The 20,751-nt window shown below is 42.8% G+C and overlaps 1 protein-coding gene across 6 annotated transcripts in view; it reads right to left on the bottom strand.

Moving 5' to 3' along the window:
- Positions 1–20,751, bottom strand: part of RBM33 (RNA binding motif protein 33) — a 149,205-nt gene that overhangs the window by 75,353 nt on the left and 53,101 nt on the right. For all 6 annotated transcript variants that reach the window (XM_062192913.1, XM_062192915.1, XM_062192918.1 and 3 more), the window contains 3 exons: positions 12,435–12,606; positions 5,034–5,242; positions 1,711–1,999 (listed from right to left, as the gene is read on the bottom strand). In XM_062192913.1, coding sequence (XP_062048897.1) covers positions 1,711–1,999; positions 5,034–5,242; positions 12,435–12,606 — 670 coding nt within the window. The remainder of the gene's footprint in view (positions 1–1,710; positions 2,000–5,033; positions 5,243–12,434; positions 12,607–20,751) is intronic.

The raw sequence follows: 20,751 nt of genomic DNA, 5'->3' as shown, positions 1-20,751 counted from the left end.
ATTCCTCATCTGAATTCAACAAGTACGAACTTAGCCACCTCCAGCCACGTGTCTAGCTGGTATCTCCAATTTCCCACATCCAGAAAGAATTTGTGGTCCCCTACCTCAGGTGATGGCACTCCATCCCTTCAGGTGCTCAGGGCCACCTGGCATCATTCTTGCCTCCTCCTCTCTCTCACTGTCTTCTATCAGTAACTCCTACTTGGCTCCACCTCCCAACGTCACCAGCATCTAACTCCCCATAGTCACCCAGTCACACTGACCAGGGCAACTTTCCTCTGCTTCCCGGTCTCCTGCAGTCACCTCTTAACCAGACATCATTGCCACGACATGGCCTACCCACACACACAGAAGTATGTCAATCCTTTAAGACAAACCAGACCTTGTCATTCCCACGTTCAGATCCTGTGTTTGGGCATCCGTTTGGCTCAGTCAAAGCCAAGGTACTTGGTGTGGCTCAGAAGCCTACAGACCCAGTTCTACACCCTTGCTCTGCTTTCATCACCCTATTGAAGCCATGTTTGTGGCTTTTTGCTTGCTCAAACACATAAGACACGGTCTCACCTTGAGCAAACCCCCTGCGCCTGCTGAACCCCCTGCCTGTAGCCTTCTTCTGTCGCACAGCCATGAAATCCTTCATCTCCCACCCTACTATCACCTAATCACCCTACTGCAGATGCAACTGACCCCTCTCTCCCATCCTGCCCTATTTCTCATCTTCAAATCCTCAGTTATCATGTTTACCGCTGACTGGCTCAGGCACACAGGAAGATCATGGCAGCAGAAAAGTGCTGGCAGTTCTATTCTCCAATATAACTCAAACAGCAGGAATACAGTGCTAGCTCAGGAAATGTGTATTATCAGATGCATGAAGACACCCTTCATATACACTGTTCTAAAACAGTATTCTAGCTTCAGAAACAAGTTTGTGAAATAGTAACATCAGGCCGGTGCCGCAGCTCACTAGGCTAATCCTCCGCCTTGCAGCGCCGGCACACCGGATTCTGTCCCGGTTGCCCCTCTTCCAGGCCAGCTCTCTACTATGGCCCGGAAGTGCAGTGGAGGATGGCCCAGGTGCCTGGGCCCTGCACCCGCATGGGAGACCAGGAGAAGCACTTGGCTCCTGGCTTCGGATCAGCGCGGTGCGCCGGCCACGCCGGCCATTGGAGGGTGAACCAACGGCAAAGGAAGACCTTTCTCTCTGTCTCTCTCTCTCACTGTCCACTCTGCCTGTCAAAAAAAAGAAACAGTAACATCAGCAGTTCTTTAGCCACAATTAACATTTAAAAGATGGGATTGTCCATCTGACCAGCTGACCGGAACCACAGGGGCACACAAGTGGAACCAGACAAGGACACTCACCACTGCAAACATTTGCGTCAAAAAGTTTAGGAAATCACAAGTCAGACATTTTGACCACTGCCTCTATTATAGTCTTTAAATTCAGAATGTTCTCTATTTTCCATTCAATTGTAAAAATAAGAGACACATTATCACAGAACTAAATTTGGGAGGCACATATTACTACAATCAAATAAATCTGGCCCATCAAACCAGAGTAAGTGCTTGGGAAAGGAACCAAAGGAAACTGCAGCCTCACAAACTTCAATGTGACAAGTATTTTGCACAGCAAAGGTGCCAATGAGGTACACAAATGCCTTCAGATGCACAGTAGCCTACGACATTACAGGAGTGGAAGAAAACACGTACCTTGAACAGGAGTCACTACGGTCCCCTTGAAGTGCGGATTGATGTGTATGTTCTTGGGTTGCTGTGGAGTTACAGGAGGAGGGGTCATCATTATTCTCGGGGTCTCTATCTGGGGAGGCATATGCATTCCCTGAGGCGGGGAGGGGTGATGAGGGTGCTGCAAGGGAAGCAGAGGCTGCAGCTGCTGCTGCTGGAACAGGCTTCTGATTGGCTGCTGCTGAGGCGGTGGCGGCGGCGGCGGAGGGGGAGGCTGAGGCTGTGGAGGGGGAATTAGTCTTGGAGAGTGAGCCTGGAAATCACACAAGAAACAAAAATTCACAGAAATCAACATTTAGCATAAGAGTAAAAGAATGCTGACATGCTACAAATTTATAAACTGAAGTTTACAAGTTACAATATAAGAAATAAATTTACAGTAATATCTTCTATAAAAAACAGAGTGGGGGAGCAGGAAAGAAGCTGTTCCACCCATTCTTAATGAGGGCTACACTGTCTCACAGCCAAGTCAATCTGAAGGCAAGGAGGGGGAAAATGGCAGTCCCAAAACACCAAGCATGAGATTTGAGAGAAAAATCTCAGTGTAGCAAACCAAACTGCCCACAACGAGCAAGGCACCTTGCTGGGAACAGAACAGAAGCCACTGTGGACCCTCCCTGCACAGCCAATCCTGCTCCCCCTTCAAGAAATCTCAAAGACAGAGAGGGGCATGCCCATGTAACCTGCTCCAGAAATGAGTTCTAACAAAAGACTGCGGCTCAAAGACATCACATCCTGAGGAGATGGAGAAAGCTGCTTTAAGATGGCTACTGAGGAAGGAAGGGAAGAGAGATGCCAAGGAGACCAAGTAACAGAGACACCTGAAGCAGCCCAGAAGGAAAAACCCACCTCTGGGAAAGCTAGGAGGGGCTGGTAGAGCCACAGCACATAAGCAGAGAAGCAAGGACGGTGCAAAGTGGTCAAACATGGCGGGGAGGGAGGTGATTGTTTTGTTGAACACAGTCACTAGAGGAGAGGGAATCAACATCAGCACTGATAGCTGTCATGTACTAAGCCCTCCTCAAGTCTGAAGTACACAAAGTACTGACCTAGGTACTTGGGCCCTAGTTATCAACCTCCTTTCACTAAGATAAAGTACCTGGTAAGCAGAAAAGTTGGAACTGAAGTTCAAACAATCTGATTCCACAAGTTTCATTTCTAACCACTAATCAAACTGCCCATATAGTCAGCAGTAGGATACTACTAAATCAACCGTGATTTAACAAGCAGGTTCCCTGGGACAATGCCAAGTGACAGAGAAATCTGAATTCCGAGTGAATGCTTCCTTAAGATGCCATGTGCAACACGTATAATGGGGACCTCCTCCCTGACTATCCCCCGGGTACGAAGATGATCACTCACAGCTGTGGGTGAGATGCAGCGGCACAAAAGAGATGGAAGAGGACAGATCATTTAACAAGATATGTCAAGAGACGAATGGAAGAAATGGCCCCAGTCTGGCAAAGAGCAAGGAGACATTTCAGACAAACGATGTGTAGCATTTTAAAACCAAATGGTATACGACCTTGGCTGGCCTATTTTTACCTTGGGGAATACTTTTCTGAAGATTTCAGTACAAGGTTAACTCCACTGCTGTTCCCTCTCCCGGAACCCAGTATGCTAACCCCTACATATCTGCACTTACACTTTTAACTAAAAATAAAAATGGAAGAAAGGAGAAAGGGATATTAAATGAGAGAAAGCAGGGGCAGTTTCAGAATATAAGAGATTGCACTCAAAATCTCATCTACCCAAAGAAGAGCTCAGGCAATCTGATGTTCAAGGCCCCAGGGCGGGGTCTGACACCATCCAGGGCATGACTCAGGACAGTGACGAATGCAGGGAGCAAGGACTGGCCGAGGAAAGCAATGGGTACCAGCAGAGATGGAGCCAGGAATATTCCCTCCACAATGCTGCAGGTGAGAGCAGAGGAGCTGGAGAGCTCCAGAGTGCAGAGTTCAGAGAATCAAAGGTGGCTGTGAATCGGGAGCAGGGAAGCAGCAGGTTCACTTCAGACAGCCCTGATCTTTCAGCGAACTGGCAATTATGAAACACCATCAACTACGGGATTAGCCCATAGCTCACATTCAAAGCTGCACCAGACGCAGGTCAGCAATTCAGGTTTATTCCTGTGCCTAGTCAGCGCTCACAGGCCAGCTCATCCATGTTAGACTAGATTTCACAGATGCAGTATCATAATCCGGATTCAGGTCAACTAAGGAGGTCAGTGGGTTTCCCAGGATCTCAGAGACACAATTACGCAAAAACCAGTCTCCCAAGAGGGCAAAATAACTAAAGGACAGTGGTAGGGAAAGAAGAAAATGAGACACAAAAGGCTCAGCCTTGTTGATATTAAAGATGCTTAAGAACAAAAACAGCTGCATGAGCAAATAGCACAGCGACATGATGTCATCAAATACTGTGTGCTATGTGCAGCCCACCTACGTCTACTCCCTTTTACAGCAAAATTGGAGTTCTCATACAAAAATAAAACTTCACCCTTTCTACTTAGTTATTTCACAAATGGAAGGACATCTAAAATGTAAGATCTCAACACAGAGGCAACACAGTCTTCCCCTAAATTAGGATAAAAATTCAGAGGAACATATGATATAGATAGATATATAGATAGATAATGCATTTTTGTTTGAAGATTGACTTCTGAGAGAAAAAGCCTTACATTCCTAAAACTTAACTAAATTAACAAAAAGTTACAAATCCTGTCTCTGCCTCTGTGATACCCCAGTAGAAATTCAAATTACAACTTATTCCTAAATTATGAAAAGTTTTTAAGGACAGGATAAGATATCACTGTAAGAACAACTGCTGTTTAAGGAAAAACCCAAGGTAAACAATATAATGGAAACACATTTTTGTAAAATAAACCAGTGCCTCAATTATACGTGTACTAACTTCTGGACTACACATGCAGTGCACTTGAGAGAAGCACCTTTAGAGGCACAAGAGAACAGCAAGGCTCCGCTGTTCATCTCTGGGGACACCAATTGTTCCACGGGTTCTTCCTTGGCAAGTTGTGACATATGATTATTTTTTACTTCCAGATTACTTGGAGGGCTGAATTTCCAAGACAGTGCGTGAAATCACGTCACAGACTAAAAAGCAGAACCTCAGCCATTACTCCTATAACTAAAATTTAACTTCAGACTAAGACATAAACACAAAACACGATACACATAAAAGTATACTCCCATTTCTTCTTAGTTTTAAGGCCATCCGAGTAAAATCATAAGAATGGCCACCTATCTAAATAAAACTGTAAGAATTACCACAACAGGAGGCTGTGTAGGCAACAGAGCAGGCCGGTGATCTTTCATCCTCCCCCTGTCACTGGTATCTCTCCTCTGGTCTCCCATTCCACGACACATCAAAGAGCCGCCTCTCCTTCCACCCCGCCTGGAACCATAACGTCCCTGTTTATGCTGTCGCTCTCTTTCTTCGAATTCAAGCAATGCAGCTTTGGCTTCTGCTGAAAGCTCTATTTGAAAAGATGCATAAGTGTTAGATTTCTTCAAATGGCCCAAACTAGATTTATAGGGAGAAAATAGGAAAGAGGTACATGAGAACAAAACTTTAGAACAGCAAATGACTTACCCTCAAATAAAAGTAAACTAGCAGTAACAAGAACTTATAACCCATTAGTGAGATCTATTTCATAAAGACAAGTTTTCCTTGAGACTGCTAAAATGTGTTGAATAAAGCTAAAATGAAGGGGCTGAAGTTAAATTTAACCATTGCCCTTAACCTATTAGACATTTTGCAATCATTTACTGTCACTCAAGTAGATGACACTGGTCAAGAACTATCTCAACTGTCCCATACCAACTGGATTTTCTTATTAAAGCCAGGAGAGAGAAGTGCATAAGGACTAAAAAGAAAAACAAGAGGAAGGGGAAAGGAAAACAAATTCCCAATTATTTATATCTGGGAACTAAAGTCTTTGGATTAATGTTTTACCTAGGAGTTTAGAGGCCAGGTTACGATGCCTACATCCCATTTCAGGATGCCTGGGTTCAACACCGCCTCTGGTTCCTACCTCTAGCATCCTGCTAATACAAACCCTGGCAGGCAAAGCTGGTGATGGCTCAAGTGATTGGGATCCTGTGGGAAGTCAAGTATTTGGGGAGTGAACCAACAAACAGGAACTCCTCTCTGCCTCTCAAACAACTGGACAATAAAATAACACATAACAGTGCAGCGGTTAAGCCATCACTCCCGGCTGCCCCGCTTCTGAAGCCACTTCCTACTAATGCCCTAGCAAGGCAGCACAAGATGGCTTAAGTGTTTTGGGCCTCTACCACCCTTGTGGGAGACCCAGATGGAGCTAGAGCTCTGGGTTTCAGATGGGCCGAGTCCTAGATGGTGTAGTCACTTTGTGAGTGAACCAATGGATGAAAGACAGCCCTCTCTGCTTTGTCTGATGCTCTACCTTTCAGATACATAAATCTTTAAAAAAAAAAAAAAAATTAATGAACTCACTCTGAAGACAAATTATTAAAGGTAACTTCATTAAGAATAGAAAACTCATTTAATATTATTTGCTTTCAAATGTTCACATTTTAAATAAAACATTAAGAAAAAGGATATCTTACATCTATATAGTCTGCTATGGAAGCCATATCAGAGCAAAGTAGCAGAAGGAAAAATATTAAAGTAAACATTTGTGGAGCATCTAGTAATTCAACGCGTTACAGATACAAAATACATGGGCATTGGCCCAAAAAAACTTCTCACAGTTCTTCTAAGTTCCTAAGGGAAAAAAACTGGTTTGTTCCAATAGGGTCCCTTTATTTTACAATAATATCTAAAACAGTGACTAAGGACCTAATATTAATAATAAAATCTGTTTTCTGAAGATGTCACTGAGGGGCCAGTGTGATGGTGCAGAAGGTTAAGCCACTGGCTGTGATGCAGACATTCCATATGAGCATAAGCACTGGTCTGAGTATCGGCTGTTCTACTTCTGATCTAGCTCCTTGCTAATTCACCTGGGAAAGCAGTGCAAAATGCCCCAAGTGCTTGGGCCTATGTCACCTACACAGGAGTTCCTGGCTCCTGACTTCAGTCTGACCCAGCCGCAGTTGTTGCAGCCATTTGAGGGATGAAGATTCTCATTCTCTCTATCTCTCTCTCTCTGCCTTTCAAATAAACAAACAGATCTTTAAAAAAAATAAAAAAAAAAAAAAGTTATTGAATGGGGCCAGCGCCGTGGCTCACTTGGTTAATCCTCCGCCTGCAGCGCCGGCATCCCATATGGGCACTGGTTCCAGTCCAGCTCTCTGCTGTGGCCCAGGAGCGCAGTGGAGGATGGCCCAAGTGCTTGGGCTCTGCACCCGCATGGGAGACCAGGAGGAAGCACCTGGCTCCTGGCTTCGGATCGGCGTAGCTCCAGCCATAGCGGCCATTTGAGGGGTGAACCAAAGGAAGGAAGACTTTCTCTCTGTCTCTCTCTCTCACTGTCTAGCTCTATCTGTCCAAAAAACAAAAAGGTTATTGAGTACTGCTGAGGCGGCTTCTCATGCCTTCTTCCCCAGAGTCCACCTCCTACCTTGGATTCTACCATCATCATCATCTCCAAACTCTTTCAAAATCTTAAAGCTATATTTTCTTGAAATTGTTTTTACGGTATCCCTTTCCCCTTCAAATGAATCTCCACCCAATTCAAAAGAAAACTTAATCTCTTTTTAACCTGCACAGACTTTTATTCTAATCTTGACTACATGATTGGTTCATACACAAAATTTATGCGATGAATCAGCAATTATTTTTCTAGTGGTTCTGAGTGTCAAGATTAATTTCACTATCCCCAGTAATAAAATGGTTTCAAATGACATCTTTAATCAGCAAGTAAAAATGCTTTCCTCCAATTGAGACAAGCTGTCACAAAAGGTCACCAAAATATGACAGGATGGAAATTACATTTGTAACTTCAACTGAAATGTTAATTTCCCTTTAAGTGTTTTCTGAACTATGTCCAGATTCTAAAGTAAAGAGATATAGCTCAATGCTACAAAGTTCACACTGTATTGTCCCTTTCTAAAGTGTTAACTTATTTGCATGTAAATAATTTTACAATAGTGGGAAATGTTTACAGGACATACAATTTGGCAAAATGAAAATAACAAAAGATAGACTGATTTTTTTTACAAAGTAACTGAATCAAGACATTTTTGAAAACCATACAAATACAATGACCACAGTATAATCCTAGAACAGAGTACGCTATAGCTGGCACTAATAATCTTGAACAGTTTATCACTAGTTGAAAATGTTTTTCCAACAGATTCTTTACCTTAAATGAAATGAACTAAGGATATTATTTCCAAATAACATCATGTGGTCATGACAAGTAGGTTTTTTAGGCTAAAGCAATAAAATAATTTAATATATTGCATACACCAATGAAACTTGGAATAACATAAAATCTGGCAACTTTTGGCAACAAAACCAATCTTTCATTTATGGCTTTCAGAGATAATCTATAGTTCACTTCTCAGGCCAAAAAAAAAAAAAAACCCTGATATTTGAGGGAAAATGATCAATGACATCCCAGTTCTAGGGATCACCATGGACAATAAAAATAAATCACTCCCAGGTGGGGAATCATTTGGTACAGTGGTTAAAATGCCACTCAGGACACCTGTTTCCTATACCGGATGCCTAGGTTTGACTCCTGGCTCCACTTGCAATGCCAGCTTCCTCCTGATGCTCACCCTGGGAGCCAGCAAGTGAAGACTCAAGTGGTAGGGTCCCTTCCATCCAAGTGGGAGATCTAGGTTCAGTTCCCAACTCTTGGCTTCAATCTAGCTCAGCCCCAACTGTTGCAGGCATTTGGAAAATGAACCAGCAGATGGGAGTGCAGGTTCTCTCTCCTTCTCTCATTAAAAAAAAAAAAAAAAAAAAAAAAGGTCCTTTATACATGTATGTCCCACCGATCCTACTCAACTGAGTTCCATGAGAGAATTACAGTCCTCACACCCTGTGGCATTCTTGGTACATAATAAATTAATGACCTTCTGAGCACGTAGTTTTGTACCACTCTCGAGAACAGTCATCCCCATCTTTTTCTGCAAGGCTTAAATTCCAGAATCTTGACTGAGAAAAAAGCTAACTAAGATCTTAACTCAGATGAAAACCTAAAATCCTACGGTTAATCCAACCTAAATTCAAAATACAAATCAATACCTGTGCACTGGGATTCTTAACTGTTAGGACTGTGACAAACATGAATTAGTGTTTCTTATATTTAAGGAAAATGTATTTGAATGTGAAGAAAAGACTGAAAGTGAGCAAAACTCCCTTCTAGATTTAAGATAGCTCACTATTTCATATGTAATTCTTAAGAATTAGAAAAGAGGAATGTCAGAGCATTAGTTCTTTTTAAAGGGCAAAGTGTTTTCAATATTAATATCACAACAAAGATCTGTATTAATATGTTGAAAGACATCATTTCCCAAGAAATAGATTTCATGTAAGACTACATTAAGCACACTCATAGGAAGTTATAAAGTTACTAGACAACTTCATAAAATCAAATAAGCCAACTGTTTATACAGAACTGCTGTTTCTATCACCAGGATCACATAATAAACTCACAGGTAAAATTTACCAAGTATGAAACAACCTCTTTCTCAAAGAATATTTTCTTCACAAATCAAATTGGTCATTTGGGGAAAATGCTAAAGGTCTCAGGGAACCAATATTTTGACAGAAAAATCTTTTTTGTACTGAGGAGAATCTCTTGTACTGGAATCTAACTTTGTAGTTACTATTGTTGAAGATTAAGCATTCTTAAGTTAGAGTTCACAAATATGAAAAAAAGGTACATTTAAGTATCATTTTCACTGTGTCCTATTATCTAACCAATCATATTCTATACAAATGCATTTACATCCTTTTTGAATATTTCTAAGAACGGTAATAATAAAATGTTTACGCTTCTAGCCACTGTATCTCTAATTCCATCAGACCCACTCCCCTCTACTGGAAGGGGGTCACCTGCCAACTACAAACCAACTCCCTTCGAGACTCCTGTCTCAAAATTACACCACTACAAAGCTGTCAGGTGCCTTGAAAAGGAAAAAAAAAATTTAAGCTTTTTGAATAAAATAAACGTACAAATGACATCAGAAAGAAAGAAAGAAGGAAACAGACTTGAAAAGAGAAATACATAGGAATGAAACAAAAATTATTAACAGAGGCAAGAACATTTTAGAACAATGACACTAACCAGAGCTTGGGTCAAGATAAAATGAACAAGGATGAGGTGGTCACACTGGGGGACCAGTGAAATAGGTACAGGCAGAGATGGATCATGGATCCTAGGAAGCTGGCAGAGAACAGGAAAAGTGATCCATGAAACGCAGTGACCCTACAGGGAGCTCACCGCAAAAGGGAAAGACCCCATTCCTAATGCTGCTTTCAAGTGATCTAATATTCTTAGACCTTATGGTTATCTAAGGGTGCTCTCAGTTATTTTGCTTCTCTACAAGAGGTTTTAAATTTATGCAAATCCACAGGCCAAATAATGAGGCCCGAGACAAAGAAGCACAGAAATGATGACTCACCACCTCTCCCTGCTCCTCCATCTCCTCCTCCCCCACCCCTGCCACTACAGCTACTGACTGGCTCAGAAAGACACCTACATTGCTGCCCATTGCTCTCTGTATTCAGCCGTGGGTAAAGACCGCTCTCCTGTTCATTTATTCCAACCCAAGACTGCGATATCTTTCCTCCAGTAGGTTTGCTCTGTAGTATTACCAAGTCTTCCTATTGAAGGACCCTTTTTTATTCCCCACTCTCCTGTTTTAAGACCTTTCTTCCATCTCCAAATATAGAGACCATTTCTCAAAATTTGTATCTGGTTAAGACCAACTGGCAACTTTATACTGTAACTTGGGTAAAGTCTAAGACACCTTAGGCTAAAAGATGGAGAATGAAGGAAACAAGAGGGGAAGAAGGGAAGAAGCTTTCCGTGGGTAAAGAAAAGACTGGCAGCCGGCGCCGTGGCTCGTTAGGCTAATCCTCCGCCTTGCGGCGCCGGCACACCGGGTTCTAGTCCCGGTTGGGGCACCGATCCTGTCCTGGTTGCCCCTCTTCCAGGCCAGCTCTCTGCTGTGGCCAGGGAGTGCAGTGGAGGATGGCACCCCATGGGAGACCAGGAGAAGCACCTGGCTCCTGCCATCGGATCAGCGCGGTGCGCCGGCCGCAGCACGCCTACCGCGGCGGCCATTGGAGGGTGAACCAACGGCAAAAGGAAGACCTTTCTCTCTGTCTCTCTCTCACTGTCCACTCTGCCTGTCAAAAAAAAAAAAAAAGACTGGCTTGTTGCTGCTATCTGGTGCATCTGGAGAGCTTAGTGTCTCCTGCAGAATTCCCATCTGCCACTTAAGGAGAGATCCTTATGGCTCATACTAAAAAATATAATAAATTATGGTTTTAAGAAGCAATGAAAGCAGTAATGAGGGTTAGATCTTGATTTTTATTTAGACTAAGACCAAACAGCAGGTACAGCTCACCCTGTCCTTCTAACCCCTCACCCTCCTTGGAAGGAGGGCATTATCTCAGTGTTTGTGCAAATACCCGGGTTCTGGGGCACAGCATTGTGGTGCAGCAGGTTAAGTCGCCACCTGCAATGTCTGCATCCCATATGAGAACTCATTTGAATCCCAGGTACTCTACTTCTGATCCAGCTCCCTGCTAATAGGCCTGGGAAAGCAGCAAAAAGCCTAAGTGGCCCCTGCCACCCATGTGGGAGACCGGGATGGATTTCCTTGCTCCTGGCATTGACCACTGCAGCCATTTGGGGAGTGAATCAGCAGACAGAAGATCTCTTTCTCTCTGTGTCTCTGTATCTTTCTCTCTTTCTGCTACTCTTTCAAATAAACAACTAAATAAATGTCTTTTTTTTAAATACCCAGGGTTTTTAAACAGCATCCACTGAAAACTTACTGGAAATGCAGCGTTTTTGGTCCCCCCTAGACCTAATGAATTAGAAAAACTGGTAGGGGATCCAGACATCAGTGTTTTGACAAGCCCTTAGGGACTGCTTTATTCTGTGGACACAGGAAAAGCCTGCATAAAGGGCAAGGCCACTACTGAAGGGCTTTCTACTCCTCTGTAACTGTCTGTTTTAGGTCTGTAATAGCTGCGTGTGCACAGAATGATAATCTGTTGTTTCTACACACAAGTCACCCTGCCGCCTTACACACTGTGAGGAATGGCAAACAGAAGACACAAAGCAGATGGCCATGAGGACACTGAGAGATACAGCGTAAAACCAGTCTGATCCCGAATTAGCCCTGGTAACCACAGCGCTCAGCAAGATTCAACTGGCTCCACAACCACCACTCCACTGCCGCCTCCTCAGAACCAGCCAGCAACCAGTTGGTATGTATGAGAATGACTGCAGGCCACAGACTCTCAAAGAAAAACTACTATAAACTGAAGAACCTTAAATATTTTATTCAGACATTGTATATCCAGAAATGACAAGTCATTTTAGAGAATGTCCTTTACAATACCGTAACTCGGCACTGACCCCTGACTCCTGGATGACACCCACGATCCCCTCCAGTCCAATCTCTGTTCTCTTTGATTAATCACAACAGTACTATGGAGGAAGTTGAAATGGAAGTGAAGAAGGATGAGAGACAGGCAAAAAAAGTTACCCAAAGTTTCTGGAATGTTCCTTCTCTCTCTAGTTACATCTGAGAGCCTAATAATTGTTCCTTCTTTCCTTTCAGTTTTGAAACGTAATCGTCCAGATTCTTCATCATCATCATCTTCTTCATCTGATTCTTCTTTTATTTCCTTCTGGAGCTCCAAAGTTTCCATACCTCCCTACATTACAGACATACAAAGCAAACAGGGAGGGACAGTGAGTTCATATTCTTTCAAATTAAACACTAAAGAATGCTAAAATATTCTTATTTATATTTCAGATGTAAAAATATTGCAAAAATGTCCTATTAAAAGGTCATGTGAAACACTAAGCTCACTCTTCAAGAAAATAATCTCTAACATTAAAATTAATTTAATGAGGGGTCAGTGCAATGGCACATGCAACAGGTTAAGCTTCCACCTGTGACACCAGCATCCCATGATGGGGCACTTAGTCAAGTCCCCGCTGCTATGATTCCAATCCAGCTCCTGCTAATGTGCCTGAGAAAGCAGTGGATGACAGCCCAAGTACCTGTCACCTACAGGGGAGATCCAGATGGAGTTCCAAGCTCCTGGCTTCAGCCTGACCCAGCCCCAAATGTTGCAGCCATTTGGGGAGAGAAGTAACAGAAGATCACATTTTCTCTGTCTCTCCCTCTTTCTCCATCCCTGCCTTTTAAATACATAAATCTTTTTTTTTTTTTGAAAAAAAAAAATGTTAGAAAAAGTTCAAATTCCTATTTACGGTTAATATGCAAAGTTATACATACTGCCGCTTACACTTCTAAAAGACCAAACATAAATGCCAAAAATTGCTGGTAGACCTACTGCTTCAACTCTAACCCAAATCCTAACAAAATTCAATACTAGAGTTCCAAGGGCTTCTTAGCGAATAACCTACCTTGTAACTCAGATGACATGGTATTCCTTCTAGTCATATAGGTTCGGCAATCCGTAATCCTGGCCCCACGTCCTGTGACCTTCCCTGTCAGACAAGCAGTCCAAATCTGCTATTGGGCTTCCTGCCTCTGCTGCTGGGGTTACCATTCCAGTCCCCAAGCTCTTCCTCTCACTCACTCTCACTCCCTTCTGCTTCATACTCATTAGCTAGAGTTTATCACTACCTTTGGCTGAGACTGACTTTGGAAGAATACAACTGCTTTTTCTTCCATCACTTCTTCATAGCAAAACCAGTTTTTACTACAGATTTTATTGTATCAATACTCTCCACAAAAGCCTGCCCCAACCTCACACTAAACCAAAGTAATTTTTTCATAGGCAAATCTTACCATGGAGTATCACTCAAGTTCCCTTTGATCAGAGTCACTTCTTACCTCAGGTCAGTCTGAGTGACACACACTCTTAGATATAAGACAGGTACCTACTAATCCACCATTCACTAAAATACTTATTATAAATTAAATGAAGAAAGAATTTGCCTGTTATCATAATTCATAATCTTTAAAGGTTCTTTATTCTTAATGGAAATAATAACGAGGGGCCAGCCATTGTAGCACAGCAAGTTAACCCATCAGTCTGAGTCCTGGCTACCGCACTTCTGATATAGCTTCCTGTTAATGCTCCTGGTAAAGCAGCAGCAGATGGTTCCAGTACTTGAGCCCCTGTCACCCACATGGGAGATCCAGATAGAATTCCAGGCTCCTGACTTCAACCTAGCACACCCCAAACTGTTGTGGCCATTTGTGGAGTGAACCAGCAGAGAAAAGGAAGATCTAACTCTGCCTTTCAAATAAATAAATTTTTAAAGAAAATAAAAAACTACTTTATCAAAAAGTGCATATGCAAAAAATTTTAAAATAAACCAATGACACAATTTTGTAGTCTTCCTTTCTTCAACATTTTCTATGTAAAAGATCAAAAACAGGGCCAGTGCCATGGCTCACTTGGCTAATCCTCCGCCTGCAGCACTGGAATCCCATATGGGCCCCGGGTTCTAGTCCCAGTTGCTCCTCTTCCAGTCCAGCTCTCTGCTGTAGCCCGGGAAAGCAGTGGAGGATGGCCTAAGTGCTTGGGCGCCTGCACCCGTGTGGGCGACCAGGAAGAGGCACCTGGCTCCTGGCTTTGGATCAGCGCAGCACGCCGGCCGTAGCGGCCGTTTTGGGGGTGAACCAACAGAAGGAAGACCTTTCTCTCTGTCTCTCCCTCTCACTGTCTGTAACTCTACCTGTCAAGTAAATAAATAAATAAATCTTTAAAAAATTTAAATATAAAAAAATAAAATGCTACATAGTTTAAAAAAAAGATCAAAAATAAAATGTATGTGCTATTATAAACTGTTCAAGTGGAATGGCATCTTCAGCAACTCAAATGCCTAAAAATAAAAGGAAGATGGGAAACTATAGCTTTGTTTTTAAAGATTTGTTTATTTGAGAGGCAGACTTACAGAGCGAAAGAGAGACAGCCAAAGAGGGAGGTCTTCCATCCACTGGTTCACACCCCAAATGACCACAAAGGCCGGAGCTGATCCGATTCGAAGCCAGGAGCCAGGAGCTTCTTCCAGATTTCCCACATGGGTGTAAGAGCTCAAGCACTTGGGCCTTCTTCCTGCTGCTTTCCCAGGCCATATGCAGAGAGCTGGATTGGAAGAGGAGCAGCCAGGAATTGAACTGGCACCCATATGGGACACTGGTGTAAGAGGTAGAAGCTTGGCCTACATACACCACAATGTCGCCCCCGGGAGGAAACTACAGCTTTTAGTCAAATGACTGCAATGCCATCTTTCAGTATTCTGAGGTTGGGTATACAGCAGAATTTGAAAGTATAAAATCTTGGTATTTTTGTTGGTTTGATGTCATTATTTCTGTACTACTGAGTATCTTAAATCAGAATGAGTGGCATGTATGATCTCTGATGTACCTCCAGGATGCTCTCAGAGTACTCTACTTAACCTGTACACCGATCACTGGGCATCTTGTTGAAAAATAGGTTCAAATCCAGCAGGTCCAGAGAGTGACCTGAGAGCCTACATTTCTAACAAGGTCCCAGGGGAAGCCAATGCTACAGGTCCACAGACCAACTGAGTAGCAAGGTCAAAGGAGGGAAAAAAACTACTACCAGCAAAGCAAAATCCTACGACAACAGTCAGTTTTAAATCAACTATTAACAGTAATTACGCTTAAAAGACTTTCCAAACAAGTTTAACATAAAACAGGACAAATGAAATTAATAAAGCTTATTCTACATCCAAATCTTCATATAAAAAATTTAAACATGAGAAAGAGAAACTGAAAATTGTTACTTTGAAACAACACTATAGGGACAGGGGAGGGTGAACAGTGGACGCCACTGCAGTCTATGACCCAGCAATTTCACTCAAGACACTGTCCTAGACAAATAATCATTTGTTCAAATAAAAGCCTACAGGAAAACGTTTACCACTCACTCCAGAATCATCAAAACTGGAAACATTTAAAATGATCATAGGTAAGGAAATGGATGAACTGAGATATGGCTAGGCCTCCGAATGCTACTGAGCAGTAAAAAGGGACTGAACGACTAATACAACTGGGAGAAAAAAATCACAAAGACATCACAAAGAAGTCAATCTTAAAATGCATACACTGCGGTGATTCCACTTACAACACAATCTCCAAGAGACAAAATCACACTGGTATCCAGTGGTAAGGAAGGGTACAATTACAAAAGCATGACCTGAGGTAGTTGTTGAATGCTGAAATTGTTCTTCAGTACACATACCTGGGCCAAGTCTTGTGGCTCAGGTAGGCAGTGCCCTATACCAAGGATTAGGCAAGCTCCCAACTGCAACGACATCAAGCATGACTGAGATCGCTTACTGAACCTTAGGTCCTGTGACCACATTCACTAAGCTAGATGCATCCCTTCAGACGCTAATAGCTCCTATTCTAAATACAGGGTTCCAAAAATAAGTATCTCCCTTGGCCATGAGCTTAAAGAAGTTAACTTATCTGCCAAAAAGTTGACTTCACTTCAGTTTTTGACAAATATTAATTACCTAGTTTCCCATCCATGCAAAATTCCATGCAGGGGTCTGGCACTGCCCATATGGGTGCCAGTTCTAGTCCCTGCTGCTCCACTTCCGATCCAGCTCTCTTCTATGGCCTGGGAAAGCAGTACAAGATGGCCCACGTGCTTGGGCCCCTGCACCTGTGTGGAAGACCTGGAAGAAGCTCTTAGTTCCTAGCTTTGGATCAGCCCAGCTCCAGCCATTGCAGCCATCTGGGGAGTGAACCAGCGGATGGAAGACCTCTCTTTCTCTCTGCCTCTGCATAACTCTGCCTTTCAAATAAATAAAGAAATTTTCAAACAAAAAAATTACATGCAGGGTAGTATATAAAAATCATGTGACAGTATTGGAGGATAGGGAGTGGGGAACCACACAGGGCAGGCAAGACACTTGGCTTAGTAGTTAAGATGCCAAGTTAAGGTTAAAATATTTGCATCCCACATCATAATGCCTACGTTCAACTTCCAGCTCCAGCACCTAACTTCAGCTTCCTGTTAATGCAGACCCTAGGAAGCAGCAATGATGGCTCAGGTAACTAGATTCCTGCCACACACATGGGAAACCTAGACTGAAGAAGTGGTTCCCAGGTTCAGCTCAGCCCAGTCCCCAAGCACTGCAGGCACAGAGTGAATTCTCTCACCCTCTCTCTCTGCCTCTCAAGTGAATTAAAAAAAAAAAAAAAAAAATGTTTTAATCATATAAACCTAATAATGCACTCCCGGGGAGGTGGCAGAAAACAGTTCTAGTACTTGGATACACGGGAGACGTAGCCTGGTCCAGCCCTGGCTTTTGCAGACATCTGAGGAGTGAACCAGCAGATGGAAGATTTTTCTGTCTCTGCTTTTCAAATAAAATAAAAATAAAATTTTTTTGAAATTATTTTTAAAGACTTGATAGAGAATAATTCTTTATCATCAAATATAAAAATTCTATTAATTCTATCAGCAATGAAAAATATAAGGCACAAAGACTGGGCAATCAAACTAAGTAAAATTTGTGAAAGTTACACAGTCCAATATACTTCATTAATACAGGTACAAAACACCTTTAGAAAATAAAACACATGGAATCCATCAACATATAGAAAGAATTCTATATCACAAAAAGTGGAGTTTATCCTGAAACACAAGGTTGACAGGACATTCAAAAATCAGCCAATTTAACAAATATTACCTAAACATTAAGTACACTTCCCCTCAGACAGGAGGTGGGGTTTAAGTCCCCTTCCTCCCTTTCCCTGGAGGCACCCCCACTTAGGCATTCAGAGAGCAGAGAAAGGCAAGACAGCAACGTAACAATGAAGAAATCTGGAAGGCACTGCTTCATGCAAAGGATCAGGGGTAACATGAGCAGGGACGGCACATGGATATCGCACACCAGGGATGGGAAGGCAGGAGGGCACTTCAGCTCTGCAGTATTCTTTACAAAAACCCTGAACTCAGTCTGTGAGAGAAGCATCAAACAAACGCAGACAAGAAGAAATTCTATAGGCTACTTAGCAATGACTTCTTAAGACTGTCAGGGTCATACAATACAAACAAAAACTGGGAAGCTGCCACAGAAAAGAGGAGACACGAAGACACGACAACAAGGTGGTGAGTGCCCTGGACTGGATGCCAAAGAGAAAGAAGATATTAACAAAAAAACTGGTAGAAAAGGAAATCAAGTATGGGATATACTTAATAGCTTTAAAAGAGTTAATTCAATTCATAAAAATAACAACTATCATGTTATATAAATAGGTATACAAAAGGCAATGACAAGATTAAACACCCATTGGTGATTTTAAAAACATAACCTCTATAAACTACGAACAGAATAAAACTTCTACAATCTGATGGGAAAACTTCCAACTAGTATACTGACTGACAAAATACTAAAAAATTTCTCCCAAACATCAAGAACAAGCAACAGTGTTTGCCCTTAATTTTTCTATTCTACATAGTACCAGTATTGGAGGGCAAAAGGGCAAAATAAATAAAAGGATATAGGTTGCAAAGAATTAAAACAGTCTTTATTGACAGACAACATGATTTGAAGACATTGGTTTCCCAATTTGCGCTAAAGATGTAATACCATCAAAATCCTAAACAGATTTTTAGTAGATATTCACAAGTACACTCCAGAATTTATACAGTGGCTAGCGCTGTGGCACAGCAGGTTAAACTGCTGCCTGTGGTGCTGACATCCCATACAGGCAATGCTTCAAATCCAGCTCCCTGTTAATGCACTTGGGAAAGCAGTGGAGGATAGCTGAAGTCCTTGGGCCTCTGCATCCACGTGGGAGACCTGGAGAAGTCCCTGTCTCCTAACTTTAGCCTGGCCCAGCCCTGCCTTACCTGCTGTGGCCATTTGGAGAGTGAACCAATGGATAGAAGATCTTTCTCTCTAACTCTGCCTTTCAAATAAATAAAAATCTTAAAAAAAAAAAAAAAAAAAAGAAAGAAAGAAAGAAAGAAAATTAAAACATGCCACAAATTCAGAGAAAGCATTCATCAACATGTGCCTGCCAACGGACCTGACATACCAAATATATAGACAACTATCTATATCTAGAATATGGACAGCATGTATATGTATGTAAGAGGGATCTTCAAAGGGCTCATGGGAAATGTGTGTGATGAAAAACTATATCACAATTTCAAAAAGTTTTGGCACAAAATAAACTTGTATTACCTTATCATAACATGTGTGAGCAGGTACAATCCACATATTACATTATCTCAGGCACTACAAATAACACAACAGCTTGAAGAGTCCTTTGCAGAGCAACAAGAGTTTTGCTAAGATTGAAGCAAGAACAACACCAAAAACAGAGAAAGCTGGTGGAAGAATGTGAAATCACTGACGCTTTATGCAAAGTTTACGAGGACAACATCCAGCATACCAGCAATCTACAAATGGATACCCAATTTTAAGAAGGAATGACAGGATGTTGAAGATGCAGTCCACAACCGACCACCCACGTCAATCTGTGAGGAAAACAATCAATCCTGTCTGAAGTCTACCTGAGGAAGACGTACGATTAACAGCAGAAACAACAGCCAACACCACAGACATTCAAATGGGTTCGCTTACACAACCGCAGCAGAAAAAACTGAAGTGCAGCAAATTTTCTGCTTGATAGTTGGCAAAACTGTTGTGTCCACGTAAGTGGTGACAAAAGCAGAGTTGTCAATGGAAGTGTTACAAGCAGGTGGGGTCAAGATCCTGAAGCGTTTCTTTAAAGAACTGCAGCAGGAGATGTAACATGGCTTTCATCGATGTGATTCTCTAGAATAAGCGCCAATCAAAGCAAGTTACCAAGAAGCAGCTCAGTCAAAACAAGGGTGGGTAAATCAAAAGCAAAGAGTTTTTGGGGACTCTCAAGGCATTCTCCTTGTTGACTTTCTATTAGCTTATGAGGAGAGTGTTTTGAGAAAGTGAGCCAAAGCTTTAACAGAAAAAACCCAGGAAAGCTTTTACAAATGTACCAATTCAATATGGGAATGGGACAGCACCTTGCTTTACATTTCTTTTCTTTTTTGGACAGGCAGAGTGGATAGTGAGAGAGAGAGACAGAGAGAAAGGTCTTCCTTCCGTTGGTTCACCCCCCAAATGGCCGCTACGGCTGGAGCTGTGCCGATCCGAAGCCAGGAGCCAGGTGCTTCTCCTGGTCTCCCATGCAGGTGCAGGGCCCAAGCACTTGGGCCATCCTCCACTGCCTTCCCGGGCCATAGCAGAGAGCTGGCCTGGAAGAGGAGCAACCGGGATAGAATCTGGCACCCCAACCGGGACTAGAACCCGGTGTGCCGGCGCCTCAAGACGGAGGATTAGCCTGTTAAGCCACGGCGCCGGCCTTACATTTCTCTTTTAATGCTTACTTTCTTCCATCTACTTGAAAGGCAAAGCAACAGAGAGAGACTGATCTTCCATCTGCTGGTCCACCCCGCAAATCCCCCCCCCCCCCCCCCCCCGGTCAAGTCTGCACCACGCTGAACCCAAGAGCCCAGAACTCCATGTGGGTCTCCCACATGGGTGGTAGGGGCCCTTTATCTGCTGTCTTAGAAGATTCATTAACAGGGGGCTGGCACTGTGGCTCTGTGGGTTAAAGCCCTAGCCTGCAACAGCAGCATCCCATATGGGCAGTAGGTCAAGTCCCAACTGCTCCACTACCTCCTACCCAGCTCAACACTAATGCACCTGGGAAAGCAGAGGAGAATGGACCCAAGTCCTTGGACCTCTGCACCCACAAGGGAGACTCGGAAGAATGGTACTCCATCTCAGGTGTCCCAAGAGATGGCTTAACCTACTGGGCCCCAATACCCTCCCCTCACAAC

Source organism: Lepus europaeus, chromosome 5 (assembly GCF_033115175.1).
Source record: "Lepus europaeus isolate LE1 chromosome 5, mLepTim1.pri, whole genome shotgun sequence".
NCBI lineage: Eukaryota > Metazoa > Chordata > Mammalia > Lagomorpha > Leporidae > Lepus > Lepus europaeus.
Note: the sequence above shows the minus strand (reverse complement) of the source record. Positions and strands in the feature narration are given on the sequence as shown.